Below are 19,594 nucleotides of genomic sequence, written 5' to 3'. Positions count from 1 at the left end.
AACTAAAACATCATTTACAAACATTGATTTTTTTTGCAATTTAAAGATCGATTCCCAAAAGGTTAGAATATATCTGTTATTTGATTAATAATTATTTCATCAATCATACTCGTATAAACTACGTAAATTTTTATATTCATTTTTGATTCGAATTAAAATTTCAGAAAACGTTACACACTATGTAACCTAAATATTTACATGCTAACCAGCACAAAGCAATTGATAATTACACAACTGTTTACCGACTGGCTGTTTATTGCTTTGCAGCATGAACGATTTAAACGTAATATTACTGAAGAGAAATTTATCAATCAACATCTAGGTCGTTAACGTTCAACGCTAGTAAATACATAAAACTGTGTCGAAAGGACACGGGTGCCCCCGCTGACAACTTTTATATGGTATATAGTGAAAAAATCAACAAAGGGCCATAATTTTGTTAAATTTGGTCACAGCAAAAATTCCTTCCTTTACTACCATCTACACATTAAGGTTGTTCATCCCTCGAAGTTTAAGCAAAATCTGCCATCCGGTTTAAGAGGAGTTGCGTTCATAAGATTTCGGGACATACGGACACACGGACGGACGTTCTTACCAATACTACATTATGTGGTTTTCTTTTGTTAATTATTTTGTTCTTTTTAACCCCAAAATGCAGAAAATAACCCCACAAGAGAAACAGAATGAATGACATCAAATACATCTATTGTTATGAGAACAATAAACCAACCCCCATAATGTAGCTCTGGTTTGTACGGACAGACGTACGGACGGTACCAACTTTTGATATTTAAGATACAAATCAGCTCATAAACTACATCTGGACCAAAGTCCATTAGCAAAATTAGCTCATAAAAACAAAAAAAATAGCTCTTAATTTGAATTTTATGAGCTTTTGTTCTTTATTTAACTACGGAACGAAGCTCATAAATATCAAATGTTTGCTCTGACGGACGAACGGACGGACAAGTGCAACGCTATATGCTCCCACTTTGTACGGGCATAAAAATGTATACTTCACTACTGATGAGTATAAGCCACATCGCATGAGCAATCTGATTTATCCGATCTTTAATTACACGATATTAACGGTTGAATGAGCACTTTATTCTGACGTTTCTGTTATAAAAAAGTAATTTGAATAATAACATTAAATCTGATTGTCAAAAGTAATAAGTTTAGAATAAGAAAAATATTTTTTTTTTAAAAAAACAACAATTGAGGTTTAGTAACAATTGATATGTTTGAACAAATTGCGATTATTCGTATTGAATAGATCATGCAAAAACGTTTTTATTATTATTCAATAGAAATAACCATAATTTTTAATATATACATCCAAATTCTTATGAGATTCAAAAGGATACCTAGAATTTTAACAAAATCGGCTGATGGCAGCTGGGTTGTGACAAAGATTAAAATAATTGACTTTTGACTAAGAATTATGCATTTGTATAAAAATGATAACGTGACACTTATTCATTATGTAATTTATTTATGTCAAAACTATGTCAAAATTGATAATTATATAACAGTGAGATAGACTTTTTACCAATTAAAGCTTTATATACTTGTATATGTAAGCTAACGATATCCTTTCAGCTATATATTAGAATCTTTTTCCAAATAAATAAAAGTAATGAATAATTACATTGTCTAAAAGCAATCATTTACAACCATGCCAATGTGACATGCATAAGAAAAGAAAAATTGTATATAGAATGTGTATTATGCCTAACACTCGCCAATATACCATTTTTAAATCAATTGATGCAAAATGCATGTATCCATTAACGTTATGTTCGTCCAATCCTCGTTAAAAACATTATATTGAATTATTCTTTATTAGGTATGATTATTTACGCAAACAAAGCTGACATTACTAGCCAGTTCTATGCAAGTATTTATTCTTTATTAGGTATGATTATTTACGCAAACAAAGCTGACATTACTAGCCAGTTCTATGCAAGTATTTATTCTTTATTAGGTATGATTATTTACGCAAACAAAGCTGACATTACTAGCCAGTTCTATGCAAGTACTGATCCAGAAAATCCATTTGTTTATATTCCTGAGGAACCGTCCGGAGGAGGGACTTTGATTATTTCAAAAAGGGATGATACTCTTAGCGTTTTATTTCCAACAAGTGGTAAACATTTTGAGTATTTTATTTGACAAATTCTTCTTTTGTTTATATCTCTGAACCGTCCAGTGTTATAGAAATACGTTTCATTTCCAATGATGTGTAATCATTTGAGCTTTTCATTGATAGTTGGTTTGACAAATCCGTGCAGTGCCTGTTTTCTGACAGTTGTACATTTTTATAGATATGTCATTTGTTTTGATACATAAACCAAAGTTAATCTTAAGAACATGAATTCAAAGCATTTGTTTTAGTCGAGCTGCCATGTTATTTATGCCATTGAAATTATGTTTCTTGTTGATGAATTGAAATTACAGGTATCTCTCTGAATATATCCTTGAGCGTGGAAATGCTTTCTTTAAACACCGGGGTGCCAAAGGTATTACAAGGGCTGACGACTGGATTGTTGGGAAACTATGATGGTAATCCCGAGAATGACTTTACAATGCCAAATGGAACTGTCCTCCAAGGAAATCTTACGGAACGAGAGGTTTTTGAATACGGAAAGACATGTATGTCCTATATTATTACAAAACAGTGTAGTCATTGCACATAAGATGTATATTGTATTCGCTTAGTAATAATCTAAACGATTGTTTATTGTGAAATATTTTGACGTCCTTACTCTTCAAAGAAGCTTTTACAAACTAAAACTTGAGATGCTACGTGTTGTTCAGCAACTTAAACAGTTGCCATATAGCTAGTCTCGTTGCTGGAATGTTTCCTTGATTTTCCGTAGTCTTGTTCCCTGTAATTTAGTCTTGAGAATAAAAATACTAAGTCGGTGCATGGGAGAGTTATACATCTTCCATTACTAGCTCATTAACCCCATTGTCATATGACTTTTCTGTAGCAAAATGTAATTTGTACATAATATGGTGTAAATATATTAATTGAACATGCTTAATTTAAGAAACCGTTACAGCATATTAGACTTATTTTTATTTCTATTTATGATTCAAGCCATTTTTCATTTAAGGGTCGATCAATTCAAATGATTCTGCATTTATTTATGAAGATGGCAAGTCGCATTTTGATTTCCATAATGACTCTTATATTCCACGGTTTCTTGATGAAGCTGATCCTAACAAAATATCGGAAGCGGAAAAAGCTTGTAACGGCTCACAAAATATCGAATGTATTTTCGACCTCGTATTTACTGAGAAAATGGAAATAGCTAATCAAACAAGCATCATCAGAGGGGACTCAGACTCTACAACGGCTGAACTCGGTATTGTAATCGATTTTCACTTTTTACTTTGAAATTCATTTTATTGATAAATGACTATTTACTATATGTATATAAAAGGTATCTCTATAATGTTATGCGAAAGCGGTACAGATTTCAAGTTCTTAATAGGCTTTTCTTTTTATTAAACGTAAATATAATTCCAGAAATTACAGTGCCTACACTTTCTGGATGTGAGGACATATATGCTACGAAAGGTCAAAATGTAAACTGCCGCTTAAATTTTAATTCTGGTGATGAAGTCTACTTCCTAGAAAACAGTGTTGATGCAAAGATAAATATTTCATCTTCATCAGTCACATACTTCCAAAAAAGCGATGACCCTGTGAAGATTCGGTATGTATTATGCAAAGCATTTGTATATTTCATATATCTGATCAGAAACCCTGTAAATATAAGTACAAATGATATTTACAGTTAATATTTGTCGATCTCTATAACCATTAAATTCGGTAAACTTTTTTTAATATGTTTTGATACTATTTTAATGATCTAACTGGTAATAATGTGCCCGTTAAAGTAGGTTATTGATGCACAATGAATACATATAAAAAAAATTATGTATTTTCTGTTATTTTTCTGTTATGAGTATTAATTATTTCGTTAATTGTGTAGGGCATTTTACAAAGTAACACCAAATAATATAAACTCCAGAACTTATACAAGCAATATTGTTTCACACATTTCATTAACACTTTCTTATAACGCAGCATCGCAACGAAAAACAAAAATGGTCGCTCATCACCAAGTTTCGTGTTGAATATCGTTCTTTGTACACTGTGTAATGGTCATGGCGTGTGCAGCAATGAAGCACGTGAGAATAAATTTGGTGTAGACAATTTTAAATATGCCAAATGTATTTGTGAGCCGGAATATCAAGGTGAGTTTTTTTGTAGTGTAAAATATATATGCTAGCCACAAACTAAATTCGTAAAATAGATTTTCTGTAACAATTTGCCCTGACATATTCAAACTAATCATCTTGTTATTTTGTCACCTTCATGATCTTTTTATATTTAATGAAATTATTATTGTGCTTTTATGATTGGTTTAGTCTTATTACTGCATGTACTAAGAGCACCACTAACTTAACAACAGATACCATTGTCTGAATTATTTCACAGGAGACGATTGTGAGAATGATTTTGACGGATGCGCTGCAAATCCATGTTCACTACAAAGAACTTGTCAGTCTCTTACAGCTGACGAGCAGAAAAAACAAAATAGGACATATACTTGTGGATCGTGCCCAAAAGGTTATACAGCAGAAACCGAAAACGAATGCAAAGGTACCTTTTGTATTTGTCACCTAAGTGTTGCACTTACATTAAAGCAATTATAAAAATATATTTTCATGACTTTTGTTGAAATGACTTTCAACAAATGAGATTATTACATTTATTGATAACAAAACATTTTCTCATTATTGAAATACTCTCAACCGGATTCATATGGAAAAGACGAAGATTTATTCACTTCTTCTATTAACAACCTTTGTGGATTTTAGTGTGTTGATACGCCTTGGAGCAGACTCTGATAAACACTCGGACTGAAACTAGTGTTTGCCTTCCCCTCATTAGACCATTATTCTTTGGGGTAAAGTTAGTGCAAAACACAAAGGTGTCATTCTTTGTTCATAATATCTGTCGTTTTATTGTTGTTATAGGACATGGGGTTGAAAGGTTCATAGCTGAAATTGAGATCTTTAAATTCGTTCACCGATTGTACTGATATTATTTACTTGTCATTTTGTACTTTAAAGTTTTGGTAAACAAGACACGAATTTCATTTATGTTTACGATTAATTTTATTTCAATCTCAAACACCATCATTTGAAATATTTTCTTTAAGATTTTGACGAATGTGCAGATAATGAAGATATTTGTGATCAAGTCTGCACTAACACAGAAGGTAGTTTTGAGTGCTCGTGCAGAGGTGGTTATAAGGTGGATAGTGGAAACAAAAGCAAGTGTAAAGGTACTGAAAATGAGTTCATTAACTTCGAGTACGATAGAATTAAACCATAGGCAAATGCTAAAGCAAATAATAAAATGTTTCGAGAAATAAACTTTAATATTCATTTTCAGTAATTCCTTGTTGTACCAAGACGCATTGTTAAAGTAAATTAAATAACTATATATTCATATATCCTTGAACAAACAATATTTTGTGTTTGCAAACTTATTTCACTCTATTTTATCGCCACGTCAGCGTTGTTTGTTCCGTGTGGAGGCTGTAAAAAGTCGCCCCGTACATTCAATCAGGGATGTTATATTTCCGATCCTTAAAGATCGTTCAGCGCGACATTTTTGTTGTGCTTGTGGTAATTTAGTTCTATCTATTCGGCATCTTTCTTGTTGGGTGGTTCCAGTATTCCTCACTTGAATACTGTTGAACCACCCTTAGGATATGAGGCCTGCTTTTTTAATTTGTCTTTTGACGTTATATCTGTGAAATGCAGGCTTCAAAACCTCAGATTTCCTTTCAAAAGTCCATTTTATTTTTGTCCGCCCATTGTTTTCTCGTTTAAGGCACATGCATTTTTTACTTGGGGATCATATGCCGCTTTTCATGGAATGGCACTAACATGTCACATTTAATGTTCCATGATAACCGCCATATAAACACATCTGCGAATGTTTCAAAATTCTTAAGTTTATCAGTTCATGTTAAATGTTGAATTCTGCTTGGGCCGGTGCTGGGCGGTAATTTGAACTTGACAGTGCCGTCCGTGGACAGGCTCAGTGAAACCGAACCTGCAACATTTTCAATTTTTCCGCGTTGACCTTTCTTTGAAATTCTTATTTCACTCTATTTTGAGCTTGTAGAGAGATCTGTTATCAGCAAATTATTTTAACAGTAATAAATTTATAACAAGACATTTTTCAGACATCAATGAATGTGACGTAGCCTTACATAATTGCACGCATGAATGTGTGAACAACGAAGGAGGATTCTTGTGTCAATGCTTTACGGGGTTCAAATTTGATTCTTCTACATGGACATGCATAGAAACTTCCGGTAAAACTATTTTATATTGTCTTTCTGATTATTCAACAACTTGAAGTTACGTTAAAGGAGTAAAGCTTTTTGAGAGAAAAAAAATGGGTATTGCAATATAAGCGGAAATAGTAAAATTCACTCAAAATCCATCAATCATATAAAAACATATTACGTTCGTTCCTCTCAGAATCTGTCAAGTGTTGCTTGACTGAGAATATTATACCAAAGTAGTTGCTTTCAAGAATATGCAGTAATCTCATTACTTACGTTATAAAATCACAAGTATCTTTGTTCCAATTACTTTCTAATCAGTATGCAATACATTATTTGAATACAAAATACTTGCTCCATTAACGTAAACATTGAGTTCAATTGATAATATTTATAAACACTAATTAATACATTATATAGATGAGGGAAGTTGCACCGACACAGAAAAGATAGCATGTATTGGCTCATTTGGCTGTAGGAAAATTGATGGAATACCCGAATGTTTCTGTACTGACGGATTTGAACTCGATGAAACTAAAACAGTTTGCAAAGGTAAATTCATGGTCACATTTAGTAATTTTTGTAAATCTGCGAAGAACTTGTAGAGATAAGATTTTTTTCTGGACTAGCATAATTAGATATTTATTATAAAATTTTATAATATGACTAATAATTAAGATAACGTTGTGCTGATTTTTCCGATGATATTAGCCTTGTATAGTATCAAACAAATGTTCAATAATCTAGGGGAATAAAGGTCCGGTTTTTTTTTTGGTAGAGTTAAAGAATCATATATATTAATTAACATTTCAAAGTATTTTGCAACAGTCCTTATAAGTTGATTATATTGATTATAGTGTTTTATTTTGCAGTCTATATCAGTATTAACGTTTCCAAAGCCTGTATCAGTATATAAGCTGCCTTACACCCTATATCATAATTATAGGTTTCAGTACCTTTCTACTAATAAAAACGGAAGTTAATGTTTCCCAAGTCATCAAGGGTATAACAAATACAAAAGTCGTAGTTTATGCTTGTTTTGTTTCAGTATAAGTGTATAATTGTCGTCGTCGTGTATAGTCTATAACAGTATTTAATCTCTTATACAATATCTCTGATATAAACCTAACACAGTGTAGAGATGAGTAAAGGTGTGTGCAGAGTACCGGAGAAATAGTTTTGCCTTGCTTAACTTATGCATTTCCCGTTTATTATGCTCCCCGAAAAAATTCGGGGGAGAATATAGTCGACGCTATTTCCGTCCGTCCGTCCGTCCGTCAATTCGTCCGCTTTTCTTGTCCGGGGAAACAGCAAGAAACATGAAACTTTGTATGTAGATAGATCTCATTGCGTATGTGTGCAGTGCGCAAGAACCATAACTCTTCCTTGCTTATTTTTTTTATTTTTACACTTTGAACTTTGTCAGGGACATAACTCTAAAACTATAAAAGGTATCAGCATGAACTTTTGTAGGTAGATTGATCTCATTGAGTAGGTGTGCAAGTAACTCTTTTTTGCTTTATACTTGAATTATTGCCCTTTGTTTATTTGTACAATTTGAACTTCGTCCGGGACATAACTCTAAAACTATAAGAGGAAACTTTACATATAGATAGATCTTATTGAGTAATTGTGCAGTGCACAAGAACTCTAACTCTGTCTTTGCTCATTTTGGAGTTATTGCCCTTTGTTCATTTTGACACTTTGAACTTTGCCCGGGACATTACTCTAAAATTGTAAAAGATATCAACATGAAACTTTGTAGGTAGATAGGTCTCATTGGATAGAAGTGCATTGCTAAAGAATAAGAACTCTGCCTTGCCTTATTTTGAAATTATTGCCCTTTGTTTATTTTTTACTTTTTGACTTTTGTCTGGGAAGTAACTCTAAAACTATTTAATTTAGAGATATCAACATGAAACTTTGTAGGTAGATAGATCTCATTAGATAAAACTGCAATGCTAAAAACCTTAACACAGCCTTGTCTTATTTTGGAGTTATTGCCCTTTGTTCATTTTTACACTTTGAATTTTACCCAGAACATAAATCTAAAACTATAAGACATATCATCACGGAACTTTATAGATAGATATTGAATAAAAGTGCAGTGCAAAAAAAAACGTTACTCTGCCTAGCCTTATTTTGGATTTTTTGCCCTTTTTTTCATTTCTTATATACTTTCCTGTGTCAAAAACCTTCTCGGGGAGCATCATCCGGTTCAACCGGTTCTTGTATAAACATTTTCATAATTATCAAATCTTGTCCTGACTATAACATAACTTCTTAACTATCTATAATATTATTTGACACTTCATATAGTTTTAGCGATCATTGAAGGAAGTTAAACAAATGTTTCTCCATTACTTAGATTTTGCATATCGCCCTTGATGATACTTACTAATGCTTTTCTGAGAATAAGTTGAAAATGTCTAAGGGTATGAAAGTGATGGAATGCAGTCAGAGGGTATTCAGCGTCCAGGAACCAAATCCTATCTTGTTTTATTTTGAAATTGTTTCATCTTTATGAAACATCAAAATGATATATATCATTGAAACCTTACAAATGCACAAAGACCATTTAATTAAAGTGCAGTAGTAAAGAACCACAACTTTAAAATCGTCATTTCGTTTTCCTTCATAAAACAAAATGATAATTATGAAAAGATAACTTGACATTGTTAAAGAAATTTTAAGAAATGTAGTGCAGTGTAAATGAACAATAACTCTTGCTTACTGTGTTCTGTTCTGCAGTTTTTAAAGCAAAGTTGAAAATCAGTTTGAGAAGATCATGCAATAACATAATAAATCAAGAAACAAAATTTAAGAAAAGCAATAACCAATTATTGTTAAATGAGTGTTCCATTCAATTTTTTTCAGTATCAATGTCTGACATGTAATGTTTTTTCAAAAATCGATAAAAAATTGACTTTAATATTCGTATGAAAGTCAAAATTAAAATTCGACTTTCAAAGTCGGTATTAACGTCGTACAACCGACGTCATTATGAAAGTATAAAAGCCAATATCAGAAAGCGTTTTGCAACCGATTTTAAAGAAACCACTAACAGTCAATAAAGGTATAAAAAGGTTTGCATTATACACCGTACAGTCATTGAAGCAATGACCACTAGTTTTGATTATTTTACAAAATAAAATATGTTATTTCATTATTATGTCCTGATTTATGTTATACTTTTTATTTTGGAACGAACAAAACGTGAATTGATCAATTTTAATATTTCCCCTATTAAGACATAGATGAATGCAACAGAGGTGTTTGTCCACATGACTGTGTAAATACTAATGGAAGTTTTGAGTGTGTTTGTTTCACCGGATATAAACTTTACGGTTCGACTTCTTGTAAAGGTATGACATTTGTATTTCATATATATTGTATATAGCTGGTAACAAATTTGCGTTTTGTTTGTTTTGTTTGTTGTTTTTTATCTCAATCTTTTGTCAATAAATACATTAGTTCATATGTGCCATCAATGTTTCTTTAATAAAGTTAGTTCATATATACAATTCCATAAATTTAATTAAGCATGCGTCATGCCCCGATTTGCTTTGGCTTACTAATAACCACATAGTATCGTATGCATTGTGTTGATATTATGGAATGTTATTTTAAGACGTTGATTGGAGTTATCTTTGTTTGTAGAAAAAATCTGTACTTACTGCATGATAAAGAATGTTAATAGCCTCTTAATTGATTTTTCTAAAATCGATATGGCTTCCATCAAATCACACACAGTATCAATTATTGCATCAATTTTTATTGAAGCGTGTGCCATTCCCTATTGGGGAGGAAACTGTGCAAACAAATGTGTCTGTACAGGCCGTGGTGCAGATAGATGTGATCCAATTAAAGGTTGTATATGCAAACCTGGTTGGCAGGGAGAAAAATGTGATAATGATATTAATGAATGTGTTGCAACGGTAGAACAATGTCACGATCCATTGAAAACTTGTGTCAATAGTCTAGGTTCTTACACATGCTCTTGTCGCTCTGGATATCAACTGACAGATGAACAAAAATGTGAAGGTATGTTTAACGTGAGATATTTAAAAGGAAAGCATTTGTAGACACAGTAATTTTATAACACTGATCAGAATATTATACTGAAAATGAAGCACTGTCTTTTATGACAAGCATTTTAACAATTGTTTCTACCTTAACCCATTTAACTATTATATTTTAAAATTTCAAAATCCAAATATATTATATAGACAAGACAAGAGTCTAAATTTTAGATTTTTTCTCATTTCAAAGTAGTGCAGCTACTTTCTACAGTTCAACTACTTTCTACTAAACATTGTTTGTGACGGTTATTGCATGAACGTTACCAAAATAAAAAAACCGTTTATTTTGCTTGTAATTTTAGGGCATCTGCATGGCCATACTATTAAATGAGTATTTTGTTTTCTTATAGACATAGACGAATGCACTGATCCGCAGCTCAATGATTGTGAGCAGAATTGTACCAACGCTGTGGGAAGTTATTCCTGCAAATGCAAAGACGGATATACGAGGCTAAATGGAACATCCTGCACAGGTATTCTACAGAATGTACGCTTAGAGTATCTGAATTATATCATTTGTCTAATCAATTAGTTTTCACTCAAGAAATTCATGAATGAGTAGCAGAAAAGCAAACCGACTTTTACCACATTTTCTATTTATTCGTCATGCTAACTTGGCCTTTAATTAGTTTTTTTTCCTCAGCAAACATGTAAAACAACCAGGTCAAAACTGAAGATGTCTCCGTTATGTCCTAAGGTTATACGTAATATGATGTAGTTTGTGTATATAATACAGCTATTTGATTTACTTGGACAAGAGAAAATATTTATGAAGAAAATGATTATTATTGGATTGCGTGAAATATCTGTTATCTAAATTTTTGTATAAAATCTGATGAAAAACTAAATTTATAAATGAAACAAGAAGTAAACTTTAAAGAACATCGATTTTTTCTATTGTTTTGAGAAATATCAACTGCGATTGTTTGACTTGTATCCAGCCTTCCTTTGGACCTATTCAAATTCAAACAGAAAAACCACTAATGTTTCTAAAGACATCCTGTTTTGCCTTCGATTTGATCTCTGGACCACTTGCTTACAAGTAGATAAAGGCATCACCCCCTAGACTTTTGAGCCAAACAATAGATTTCCTGACACAGTTGACATTTATAGTAATATAGACACTATTTTAAGAATTTAAGTTAGGGTTGTGCTGACACAAGCTATATTATTTTTCTAATTATTAATGCAGTACGATAAATATCTTCGTGGATAAAAATTGAGTTTTGTTATGGTCATGTTATATTTCATATTCCTATATTTTCATGTTGTTTATATTGTAGATGTAGACGAATGTGCATTGGGTTTGGACAAGTGTGAGCAAAGATGTATAAATAATCCGGGTTTTTATTCATGCTTCTGTTATTTTGGGTACTCTGTCAATGATGATAGACGTACTTGTGCTAAATGTAATTGCCGTTATTATTCATAATATATCTACATTTCAAACAATGGAAATACTGGACATTTTTTGTTTTCTGTTGTTGCTTTTTACAGACATTTTATCGGAGCTTTTATTTATGTTTCGTTTATGTTTAATTCATTATTTATTGATTTGATTTTCTTATTTGTACAAGTGTCAAGACATATTCATAGTTACATACTCAGTACAATTGCTTTTTAATACTATTAATATGAAGGATTATAATCTGGAAACAAAGTAATCCCCCGGAAGCATTAATCACAACAAAATTATATAAGAATTGCAGATTCGGTTTGATTGAGTCTGCACATGAGGGATAATGAAAAGTGCAACATCCCTCATGCCCCCTAGCACCGGCTTGAGCGGTACTCAATTCTCAACACTTAATAGTGCTGGCATCAATGATCCCGAAGGACCAGAAAATATAAAAACACTGAAGTGAAGTACGAGTCAAAACTAAAATACTGTTCTTGATTCGCTGTCGTCAGATCTATATCTGTCTGCATGATATTTGTATTTAAAATAAAACTGTTTGATACAATTTTCTAGAACGAAAGATTATTTAACATGTTTAATAATTCATATTTTGAGTTACATAAAAAATGTTTTTTATCATTTACATTCTAATAATATTTCCAGTGTCTGACCCATGCTTGACTATCAATAACTTGACATGCTCACATTTCTGTGTGTTGGCAAGTGAAGATGCATCGTGTGCTTGTATGAAAGGCTTCACTTTGGATCCTGATAACGAAACGTGTTCAGGTACAACACTAACATATGAAATAATTATAATTCAATGTTAAGCAAAACAATTGAATGAAGATGCCGTACGTATCATGAAAAACCGACGCGCGTTCAATTGTAAATGTATTTCTACAACATGTGTGCGTTTTGTTCTCGACAGATTGCGCAACATTCCCATATTGTTGAACGGCTGATATCAGCTTATTTACCTCGTCTTTCCCAAGCTTTTTTTGGGACAATAGTCTCAAAGTGCTCGGTTTTCATCTGAAGTTGTCATAACAATCTGCGTCTTTATAATTAATTCGTTTTCCAATTTGTTATCGGGATAAACTGGAAAATATAGCCGTGCGGACATTGATATAATCATTGGCTAGCGCTTCCAGTCATGTTTAGTTTAATCACACTGTATCTCTTGTATATCCCGTTAAGTAAATGAATAACAAATAGTATACAAATAAAAAAAATTAAAAAAAAACACACACACGCTAAGCAAGAGGTTTTAATAGTTTGAGTTTATCAAAATAAGTGTTCATCGTAAATTAAAAGTTAAAATTTAAAGTATATCTTAAACAATTATTACTTTTTCACCTTTTCAACTGTACCTTTTATCAATTTCATTCGGTTATTGCTTTTGCTTTTGAAAAGAAATCATTTCATATTACAGTTTTCATTTTTCTTGTCCTTTCAAAGTATGATTCTACTTTAGAATACTGAACTCGGCTGTGTTTCAAGAACGTTGCCCAGCCTTTATGAGCATACTAGTTATAAACTGTTACATAATTTATACTTTAATAAGGATACTAAACAAATAAAGATTGCAAATATTTGATACATTCTCATAAAAAATTAAACAATGAAAAGAAATAGAATTTATTGACAGAAAACCTGTTGTTTTTTTTAAGACAGTAAATGTTGTTACATCATTATTATCATTATCATTTCACTTGGTATTTCAGATATAAATGAATGTGAGAATGATGCAGACAATAAATGCCATGAAAATGCTACGTGTATAAATACGGCTGGGTCGTATAATTGCGAGTGTCCAGTAGGTACACAACTTGAAAATGACGGCAGAACTTGCTCAGGTGTTTCAACTTTCTCTTTTATTTATTCACAATTCCCTAAGTAATCATTTTATATTAATTCTCCTTTTTAAAGGTAATTGAATAATCATGATTACTTTATCAAATATTATAGTCCTACAGGAGTGTGAATACATTTTTAGCGCCAAAGTGATAATTATATAAAATGCGGTCAAATTATCTCATAACAAAGTAAAATAATCACTCATAGTTTTTTTTTATCATCTATCTGACTCCGAGACAGTAAGGCAAGTATTACAGATGATTGATTTGTCACGAAGTGCAATTAAATAAACAGTGGTTTTTGTGAATTATCATTTTATATGCTTATAGAACTATAGATATGTATATAAGTCTATAAATATTAATTCAAAATGTAAATAATATTTATAAATTTGTTTAATAATAGAATGTGATGACTATCACTATGGCAAGAACTGTTTGCATGAATGCAGCTGTCTTAATGGATATTGTGATAACATAAAAGGTAAGTTATGCGCTTTTGATATATTAACTGTTAACATAATGTCTTCATTACAAAACGACAAATTGATCTTATCAATAAATATGTCAGTGACTTTTTCTAAAGCACTGTATATTATCAAAATTAGCCGTATGATCAAAATATAAACTTAACATTCACATAAATATATGATGTAAAACGATAATTTACATTTTGCGTAAATATTTGAATAGTTAAGTTAACAAATACTGATATAAATTAGACCTGGGATATACGATAACGGGATATGCCACTCGCGCTTTCTTATCAGTGCCAATGTTGGTGTCCAATTGGAATCGATCGATCGATAAGCGCTGTGTTTAAACGCCGTAATCACGGTACATGCCGGATTTATCGGATATATTCCGTGCATAAATTTTCCGGTGATTTCGGGAGGTGGGCATTAAATTAAGAAGCCATCTTTTTTTAAAGGTTATGGGTAAATTTACCGTTTTTTTAAATACTTTTTCATTTGATCAATTTTGAAAATATGAATAAATATTAAACAAATACAGAAAAGTATTGGCATTTAAAAGTTTTCTCACATTTAATTATGAATGAAAATTTACGTTTTGTAATAAAAATACGTTTAGAAATACCTTACAATATATTGTTTTTTTCTGACTTTAATTTATATAAATTATTTGATATCATTATGTCAAATTTGTCAATAAACATACAAATTATTTTGTATTGGGACGGCTTATTAATTATGTAATTAAAGTGTACAGCTGCTATAAACATGATTATAACATGTTATTAATTTCTGATTTAATGAAATATCTGACCATTGTTTTATTGATTTTTGTTTTTTTAAAGGGCCTTTAAAAAAATTTTTTATGTTCAAATTTTTTTAAACATATATTTGAAATTATTTTTTTAAAGCTTTATCTTCATTCTTGAATAAATTGTTTTTTTTACTAAAACCAAAACAATTTCCCCTTTTTTCAAAAATTCCTTTTTAAATATGACATTTTTAAATTCATAACTCAAAAAGTTTTAAAAATTTAAAATTTCAATGTTCAAAATAAAAATGAAAAAAAAGATCTTTATTTGAAAAGGGCCCAAACTGTGGTTAAAGTTTGTAAGCATTTTCTAAATTTCCCCCTACCCATTTTTAAAATTTCCGGGGCCTTCAAACCCATTTTTCATGTACTTTTTCTGTATTTTATATATTTTCTTTCAGACCAGGGGACAATCCCATCGTTTTTTTAACTGAACCACTGACTCATTGAAAGTCTTTTCCCTTTTATTAAAAATAGGAAATTTAAAGGGACTCCTATTGATAAAAAAGCCCCCTATAAAAAATTTTTACACATTACACAAGTTTTTTTTAAAATATTTTTTAAATCTTTGAATAGCTGTACAAATGTAAAAAAAATTAGAATACAAAAAATTTTAAAACTAATACTTCTTTGCTTTACCAACTTTTCTTTTTCGGGGTTTTAAAAAGTTTATATCTTGTTTTTGCAAAAAAAATTTTGATGATATATATCTTTTTTTCAATAGTTACAAAATCCATATTTTTTTAAAAATTGAAAAATGATTGCGCCAAAAAAAATAAAAATTTTAAATAGAAATAAAGTTATTTTTTTCCCAGAATTTTTTATTTATAAAAGTTCATTTTTTGGTTTAAAAATTTTTATTTTAATGGAAAATTTTTTAATTTTTTAAAAAATTTTTTCAATAAAATAAAAAAACGCTGGGGAAAACAATTCAATTTTAAACTAAAAGGCCCCCCGGTTTTTCACCCCAAAATTTTTTAAAAAAATTTTAAAATTGTAAAATTTCGTAAAAATATTATACAAAAAAGTATTTTGGACAATTGGAAAATTCAAAATTTTAAAATTCACTCTCAATTTAACCAAAAGAAGTCAAAAAAAGGGGGCTTTTAAAGGGGCCCCCTTTCTCTTTAAAGTACGCATTTAAAATATGGTGATAAATACTGCAAAAATAGATTTAAATTAAATTTTGCACATAAAAAAATAGCTTATCACTTGAATTTTTTAAATCTGTTTAAAACTTTTCATAAAATTTGGGTTAGTTTTTTTTTCCAATTTGTAAATTTTTGGGAAATATTTTGGGTCATTTTGGAGGCATGCGGTTTTAAAAATAATTTTACAATAAATATTTTTAATGGCCAAGAAAAGGTCAAATTTTCTTTTTTCTCTGTGACAACGAAAAAAATCTTTTTTTAAAATTTGGGCCCCGAATTAAAACTGATTGCAAAAACTGTCATAAAAATCGAGATAAATTTTAAAATTTTGGCATAAACTTATTTGCAGATTTTTCATCTAAATTGGGCAAATTTTGACCCTTTAAAATTGGATTTTAAATTGCCTTACACTCATTTAAATTTGTTTCATTCAAAAAACTGGTATCTCAAAGAAAAATTTTAAAAAAATTTTGTGAAAGAAAAGCATCGGGGTGAAACTTTTTCAATTTTCCCGAAAAAAAACCGGGCAATTAAAGATTTGTTTTAAAATTATTAAAACAAAAAAAAATTTAAAAATTTAAAGGACTAAAAAAGGCAAATTTAAAAATTGACCCCATAAACAATATCCTTCATAAATATCAAATGACAAGCAAAGGGAAAATCTATAAATTTTTAAAAATAAAGAATGTGTTTTTTTTCATTTCAAATAAAACAAAATTATGGTTTTCAAAAATAAAATCAAGAAAAACCTCCTATTTCTAAAACATGATTTTTTTTTCTACTTTTAAATATCAAACGATTTAACTGGCAAAATTCATCAATTTTAATGGTTTGTCTCAGATTTCAGGTTCACTCAAAAAATTGGTTTGAAATTTGACACTGAATTATTTAAAAACTCATGCTAAAAAAAAATTTGATCCCAATTGTTTACTCTCTTGCTATAAATATGTCTCATTGTTTAACTAAAAAATACTAACATGGACAAATTAATTGACCAATAACCTTCAATTTAACGGAGACAAAAATTACATCAAGTTAGCATTCCGCCATTTTATTTTTCGGATTTTTTGCACCAGTTCATAAAAATTTGGAACCCCCCGTAAAATTTGTCACTTAACTCCACTAAAGTTCCCCATAATTTTTAATTTTAAAACCCAAAGATTTTTTAAAGGGTTTTTTTTAAAATTAATTTTTCTCCCATTTTTCTTGAAATTTAATTTCTTTAAACGAATTTTTGCAACAAAAATTCCCCTTTTAGGGCGATCAACAACAAACAACATAAAAGTTCGATTGAGATTTTTTTCTTTCGACAGAACACATTTTCAATTAGAAATTTTAAAAACACCATTTTAAAAAAATACATCTTTTCCCAAATTTGGTCTTTTAATTTAAAAAAAAAATTTTTTTATTTACTTTTGGGGAAACTTCCACCCAAAAAAGTAAAAAAACCGATCAATTTTCCTTTGGGAAAATTCCACCCCCTTAAAACAAAATTTGAAAAATGGCGGCGTTTGTTTCCCCGATTGGGAAACCTTTAAGGACGTTTAAATCTCCTTTTTTCCCGACCCCCTTTATCTTATGCCCCAAATTTTATACATAATAAATTTTTTCCCAATCCAATTTTTTTAAAGGGTTTTTGCATTTAAGGGTTTTTTAAAGGGTTTGGTGTTGTTTTCAACACGGAATGGTTGGGTGATAAATGTGTTTTTCGAAAATCAAAAAAATTTGAAAACGCCCCTTTGTATTTTTATTTGGCCCAAAATACAATGTGTGAAAAACCTTCTGGGGGGAGTGCTACACTTTGTAAAACCCCGGATATGAAAAATAGCAAAGGGAAATGCTTTGGGTCTGCAATTTTAATTTTTTTTTAATGTAATCGAAAATGCATATGAAATTTCTTTGAAAAAAGGGCGTTTTTTAACCCAAATTAAACCAAATTTAATTTTAAACGCCCTTTAAAACTTTTTTTTTCACCCCCCAACCATTTTTGGTGTCTAAAGGAAAAATGCCTCATTTGGGCCCCCAAACACTTAAAATTTTTTTTTGAGAAATGTGAAAAAAAAGTAGCCAACTTTTCGGCGCGCCCCCCCAATAAAAGAAAAAATAGGGGGTTGCCAAAAGGGGGAATTGGGCCCCTTTTCTTTTTGCGGGGGGGGGGGGGTTGGGGGAAGGGGGCCGGGCCCTAAACCCCAAAAAAATTTTTTTGGATTTGGTTAAAGGTTTTAAAAATTTGCGCCAGATCAAATCAAAATAAGGTAACGTTTTTCCCAAACCCGTTTGAAAAAGCTTTTTGATTTTTCTCTTTTTATTGAGAATTGCAGACCTTAAAAAAAATTTTGTGGGAAAAATCGAGGCAAATATTTAAATTTTTGGCCAAATTTTTGAGATTTTCCCCTCTTTCTGTTTAAAACGGGAAATTTTAAAGGCTGACCCAATGTTGTTCCCAAAGTCAATTTTGGTTTTCCATTAAACCTTTGGGGCCAAATTTTGGAATTAGTATTTTAAACAAGTTTTATAGTTTTATAGCAATTTGAACTTGTAACGGGAGACTTTTCAAAGAAAACAGCCATTAATCACAAAATGCTCATGAAGTAATGGGTTAAACTAGGACACTTAATTTAATTGAATTAATTCAATTACAGTTTAGATTAAGAGAAACGTTGATCTTCGCACAAACCTTTTTATTTATGTTTTCATGTCATAAATACTATTCGTTATTCATTCAAAAAGAAAAATATAAGATCTCTTTGTAATTTTTTTTCATTGTTTCCAGATATCGATGAGTGCTCTGATTTAAAGCTGAACTCATGTGACCAACAGTGTATGAATACAAACGGTAGTTTTACATGTAGCTGTCACAAAGGTTTTCAACTTGAAAATGGAAAATGTACAGGTAACGTCACAAACCAATAATCTATCTGAGTATGTTGAATAAGTAAAATATCAATAATTAAAATTTTGTAAATATACTTTAAACTGTTGAAAAATGTATAATAACTGCACAGTCATATTTATTTCTTATCTATTATTATGCAATTAATTCTGTTGCCAAATTGTTAAAATTAGTAATATTATATTTGACTGTACAGAATAAGATAATTAAAATGAAATAATTACATCAGATGTCAATGAGTGTACAAGTAGACATGGTTGTGGTCAAATTTGTGAAAACACCGTCGGCAGTTATTTGTGTTCATGTGAGGAAGGCTTCAAGCTTCAGTTGTCTGATAGAAAAACTTGTAGACGTAAGTTTTCATTTGGAATCGTGAGTATGATTTATCTTCTTGCAAACGAGCAAATTGAAATTACATGTAATGTTAGAAGCTCGCGACGGTCAAATTTTCATTGTGTATTATTGCCAGCTCTTTAAAAAAACATTTGTGAAATTTAGATAAATACAAGTGTGTATCTGTTTCTATTGGGAATTTAATCA

General features: G+C 30.5%; 1 protein-coding gene across 1 annotated transcript; it reads left to right on the top strand.

Moving 5' to 3' along the window:
* Window positions 1-1,991: 1,991 nt before the first annotated feature.
* LOC132731450 (latent-transforming growth factor beta-binding protein 1-like) lies at window positions 1,992-15,440 on the top strand. The gene is made up of 17 exons (XM_060717636.1): window positions 1,992-2,149; window positions 2,461-2,655; window positions 3,123-3,374; window positions 3,539-3,728; window positions 4,103-4,272; window positions 4,517-4,681; window positions 5,244-5,369; window positions 6,282-6,413; window positions 6,807-6,938; window positions 9,638-9,751; window positions 10,170-10,430; window positions 10,819-10,941; window positions 11,752-11,877; window positions 12,531-12,656; window positions 13,595-13,726; window positions 14,133-14,210; window positions 15,412-15,440. Exons 2-17 carry the CDS (start codon window positions 2,493-2,495, stop codon window positions 15,438-15,440), a joined length of 2,319 nt encoding a protein of 772 aa, XP_060573619.1. The 5' UTR covers window positions 1,992-2,149; window positions 2,461-2,492.
* Window positions 15,441-19,594: the final 4,154 nt, after the last annotated feature.

Source organism: Ruditapes philippinarum, unplaced genomic scaffold (genome assembly GCF_026571515.1).
Source record: "Ruditapes philippinarum isolate M1 unplaced genomic scaffold, ASM2657151v2 ctg15464_1_1_1_1, whole genome shotgun sequence".
Classification (NCBI taxonomy): Eukaryota; Metazoa; Mollusca; class Bivalvia; order Venerida; family Veneridae; genus Ruditapes; species Ruditapes philippinarum.
Note: the sequence above shows the minus strand (reverse complement) of the source record. Positions and strands in the feature narration are given on the sequence as shown.